This window comes from Dermatophagoides farinae, chromosome 4, assembly GCF_024713945.1.
Source record: "Dermatophagoides farinae isolate YC_2012a chromosome 4, ASM2471394v1, whole genome shotgun sequence".
Lineage (NCBI taxonomy): Eukaryota > Metazoa > Arthropoda > Arachnida > Sarcoptiformes > Pyroglyphidae > Dermatophagoides > Dermatophagoides farinae.
In genome coordinates this window covers 4,947,011-4,952,500 of record NC_134680.1, presented here as the reverse complement: position 1 = coordinate 4,952,500, position 5,490 = coordinate 4,947,011, and the positions used below count along the sequence as shown (strand labels likewise).

The window sequence follows — 5,490 nt, the reverse complement described above, 5'->3', positions numbered from 1 at the left end:
CTAGACGTTGTTGGCTTTCCTGATTTTATCGTTTTAGCTGTACTTTCGTGCCAAATATTGTCCAAATTATCAACTTCTTGATCATAAATTGTACGAATTGTTTCCATTTCCAATAATTGTTCAAATTTTTCTTTCTTATATGCCTCCATTGCTTTCATTTCAGGTGTAGTGGTTATTCGATAATAAATTTTTCTACCGCCCCATATTATTATTACGATTATAAAAATTCCAGCTATTGCAATACCAGCGTATGTAGCATATTCTTTCCATTTATCTTTATCATCTATATTGCATGCATCATTCTTTATAATCGGTTTACATGATTTATCAAACAATCGTCTTGTTTCTCGTTCATTTTGATTGGAATATTCTGAATCACAAATGGATAAAACTTTTATTTCACAATTTAATACATCGTAAACAAAACAACAAAAATTTAAAGTTTCGGTATACTGTATAATTGAGAGAAAGAGAGAAAAGAAACAAAAATTCCATTCATAGTAATAATTCAACAACAACAACATCATATTACTTACATATTGATCTACAGTAATTTGCCATTTTTTCAATGAATTCAATTGACATGATTGATAATTTTGTTCAATTGTTCGATATTCGGATATTTTTTTGCATTTATTCGGAATACCATATATCGTTTTATATGGTATGATTATTTGATCAATAGAAATGTCATCATAGTTTCGGTTTTGTTGTAATGCATTCACAAACAACATTGATGATGGTGATTGTAATAATAATATGATTGCTGTTAACCGTAACGATAATAAATGGCCGAATGAAAATTGTTTGATGATCATTTTTATCGGCCAATTTCAACGATATAATACATACAATCTAGCTTATTGTGAAAACGAATCGCTTATATATCACTATTGATTTAATTAACAAGAAATTGATTAAATTTTCAATTATTTAAATATATCCATATAATTGAAATTTCAATTTAATTAGTAATGTGGAAAAAAAATGTTTGTTAATAAAATATCTGCAATGATAATACAATAAATGTAATAGTGAATAGGAATGAATCAAAAAGAAATACAAAATCAACATGACAAATATCGTAAAGATTAATATGAAAATCATTTAAATATTCATAATAGAATTCAATACAACGTGAATTATGGCTACAATAAAAACTTTTCATCGATGAATAACCACCACCATTATTCAATAGACAATTAAACTGTCTATATTGATAACATTGGCCACAACATTGAAATTGTTTTGTTTGAATAATTTCGATAATTTTTTCGATTAATTGAACAATTTGCCAGTCCATATGTAAAACAAAGGCAAGATAATTCCAAAATGTTAATAATGATATGAATGATAATAGAAATTCGTTTCCTTTTAGATGCCAGAAAAATAATGTAATCAAATCTAAATGAAATGAAATCAAACAGAATAATAATAATGGCGATAATATCCGTGAGAAATGACGATTCATCATGGCCAATCGTTTAATTTCCATACATTGTTTTTGTTGTTCATCAACAACATTATTCTTATTCATTTTCATCGTTAATTTCAATGATTCAATTGTTGCATATTTAACATACGCCATTATAAACAATGGCATAACAAATGAAGTATCAATACAATGACAAATGAATATAATGAAAATAGTTTCGAAAAAATTTGTACCATATCCAAAACAGATGTAATATAATTCTTTAAATAAAAGTGGTGCCATTATCAATAATGTTTTGCCATACATAATGAATAAATGATATTTATGACGATAAATACGTTGAAATATCGTTGATGACATTGATCGGACAATTGAACGCATATAAAAATATTGATAAATTGTTATGAACAACCACATTATTTGACCATAGTGATTGGAAAACATTGCGATGAAATTATTTAAATTTTTATATTCTTTATTCGATGTATCCACCAAAACATCCCATGATGTATAATTTGTAATGACAAATGTATAGAATATAATTCCATTGATAATCAAATTGATCATCACATTGATTATTGATTGCCAATCGTACCATTTTAATGGTTTCATTTGTATACCAGTATATCTATGTGTTCAGAATATTGAAATTTTAAAATTTTTTTTTTCATTTAAAAATTTAATTTCACACTTACCCAATACTATTGGTAAACAAATTGAGTAGATAATTTTTTTCTTCATCCATTACATTCATAATTCTTTTTCGCTTGGATTCAACATTCAACATTCAGCAGCAGCAACAGCAGCAGATGATGTAACTTTTTTTCCATCATCAAATGAAAAGATCCATTTTTCTTGTTTATGAAAAAAATTCCAAATAAAGTCATTTGACAAAATAATATTGAAATTAATTAATTAATTGTATTTGTTCAATATATTGATCTGCAAAAAAAAACAATAGAAAAATTGATTAGATAATTGATCGGAACAAAAAAAAACAAGTAGAATTTGTCGATTCGTTTTCATAATTAAAGAATCGTTATATTACAATAGAATGGTGGCTGTTTCTCGTGATGAAGAATAAATATTCATTACTGTTTACCAATTTGGATATTTGTGTATAGTTCGATAGATGGCAACAATGATGTATTATCAATCAAAATTTTTTTTTTATTTGTTGTCCAAATTGTGCAATAAATAATTTGTGTGTTTAATTAATTTTACAATGTTTGTAATGATAATATTATAAATGATATGGCGAATAAACATGAATCAAACATGAATACAAAATTCAAATGAAAAATATCAAAAACATTCATATGAAAATCTTCTGAATATTGATTATAGAATTCAATACAATGTGCAATTTGGCTACAATAAAAACTATTGATAGGCGATAAAATTTGTCCATCATCTTCCAAACGAAAACGATTAAGCAATCTATATTGATGACATTGACCACAACATTTGAATTGGCTATTGGTGGTAACATTTTTGATGATTTTTTCAAGTAATTTTTCAATTCGATCATCCAAAAATACAATATATGCAAAATAATTCCAAAATGATGTCAATGTTAAAAAGGTGAAAAAAAATCGTGATCGTTTCAGTTGCCAGAAAAAGAATGTAATCATATCCAAATTGTATGTTATTACATATAATAATAATAATGGTGATAACATTCGTGAGAAATATCGATTCATCACTGCCAATTGTTTGATTTCCATACGTTTAATTCGTTCATTGTCCAATTGTTTCTTGATCCATTTCGATGATTTACGACGACCATGATGATGTTGTACATCATCTGCATCAATGGTTGTAATCGATTTCAATGATACAATGGTTGCATATTTAACATAAGGTCATAATCATCATTGGAACAAGGAATTGATTATTAATACAATATCTAATGAGTACCGAATACAAAGTTTCAAATATATTCGATTTGATTCCAAAAAATATTGCATAAAATTCATTTATTGTAACTGGTGCCATTATTATTGATGTTATACTAGAAATTGTAAATAAATGATATTTATGACGATAAATACGTTGAAATATCGATGATGACATTGATTGTACAATTGAACGTAAATAAATATAATGATAAATTGTTATAAATAGCCAAAATATTTGACAATAATAAGTGGAAAATATTAAAATGAAATTATGGAATTTTCTATTATCATAATAATTTGAATTTTCCAATACAATTTCCCATTCAAAATAACGTTTTATGACATATGAATAGAATATGATTCCATTGAGTGTTAAATTGATTATTGCATTGATTATTGATTTTAAACTTGAAAATTGTAATGTTTTCATTTGTGCGCCAAAATATCTATCCGGGTATGATGGAAATTTTTTTTTTAAATGAAATTCATAAGTTCCAATTGCAAACAAAAAAAAATACTTACCCAGATGTAATGAATTGCCATTTGAGTAGATAATTTTTTTCATCATCATCATCATCATTATTGTCGATCATTTTGTCTTGCAATTTTGTATTGAACAATATCCATGAATCTTTCATAGCCCATAGAAAACGATTCATATTTCTCGTCGTTCAAGAATTTAGTAATGACACAGATGATAAATATTTCGAATATTGAATGAAATTAATTCTTCTTTCATTGCTCATTTCAAAAAAGGAGACTAACAACCTGGAACACTTGACAACTGAATGTGTGTGTGTGTGTGTGTTTGTTTTATCATCAAGATCTTTTCAATAAAATTGACAAATAAAAACATGTCGTCGAAAAAAAATTATCAAATTTATTTTTTCAATCAATAATAATTAATCAATTAATTAATAACAATAACAATCAACATTCAAATATTATTTCAGTCGATAAAAGTAAATTATTCCCCTCCACCTTTCATTTTTTTTCTCTATAGAACAATATCAATCGATTGTGAAAACAAAAAAAAATCGAATAAAAAAAAATTTTTTTATACACACCTAGATTGATGATCATCATCAATTGTTAATACAAAGTTTGTGATAATATAATAAATGTAGATAAAAAAAGCCATGAATCCATTATAAACAGGAAATCGATACGTCTTATGTGGAAAAGATTCATATGAAAATCTATTCGATATATACGATATCCTTCGATGATTCGAATATTATCGCTACAATATAGACTTTGTTTCAATCGTATCATTGATTGATAATGATAATTTTTAAAATATTTACGTTGATCATATATAATATTGAATCGATATTGATTATGATGATGATGATGATGATGATGATGATAACAATGGCCACAACATTTTAAACGATCATTAATCATTTCATCAATAATATTGGTAATAATACGATCGATTGATAAATCCAGATAGATCAAATATGAAAGATAACACCAAGATGTAATTGTATAGATAAAAACATGTGAAAAATGTAAATCTAATGGTATCCAAAAAAATACGGCTACAATATCAAGACTACTGGATATTAAACAAGCCATAAATATTGGCGAAAGAATGTCGGCAAATTTTCTATTCAGATGGGCCAATTTTTTTATTTCATCAAGATTGATTTTTTTACGTAACAAATTATTACAATTTCGATGTGGCCGTATCGACATACGTTGTAATCGTTTTAATGTTGCATATTTAACATAATTAATTAAGAATAATGGTAGAAAATAGCAAAGATTTACACAATAAATTTTTATTTGTAATATTGCCATTTTTAATGGATTTTGAGCATCGTAAATCATTTCAATTTGTTCATAGATATAAGGTCCAAGAAATGTGGCCATTGTAACGATTACAATCATCGAATGTCGTTTTGAATGATAAATTCTTTGAAATGATTTTTGACCCAATAAACGTACAATATGTTTACCATTCATGTATTGATAAATGGTTACAAATAACCATAATAATGGTGCATAAGAATTGGTGGCAATTGAAACAAAATGATTAAAATTACGATATGTTTGATTCAATTCACCGGGGTCAGTATTCCAGCCAAATTCACGTAGTATAACAAAATTTATAAATATTATTAAATTGATAATGATATTGATAGCCAT

At 25.9% G+C, this 5,490-nt stretch overlaps 1 protein-coding gene across 1 annotated transcript; it reads right to left on the bottom strand.

Moving 5' to 3' along the window:
• Positions 1 to 994: 994 nt before the first annotated feature.
• On the bottom strand, positions 995 to 2,497 carry LOC124489809 (uncharacterized). The gene is made up of 2 exons (XM_047052198.2): positions 2,131 to 2,497; positions 995 to 2,063 (listed from the first exon to the last, which is right to left on the bottom strand). The coding sequence occupies exons 1-2, from the start codon at positions 2,220 to 2,222 to the stop codon at positions 995 to 997; spliced, it is 1,161 nt and encodes a 386-aa protein (XP_046908154.1). The 5' UTR covers positions 2,223 to 2,497.
• Between the last annotated feature and the right edge of the window lie 2,993 nt (positions 2,498 to 5,490).

Coding starts and splice junctions, on each gene's coding strand:
- LOC124489809 (XM_047052198.2), bottom strand. CDS start 2,222: ATGTTGAATGTTGAATCCAAGCGAAAAAGAATTATGAATGTAATGGAT. Junction 2,064..2,130: donor TTGTTTACCAATAGTATTGG/GTAAGTGTGAAA, acceptor CTGAACACATAG/ATATACTGGTATACAAATGA.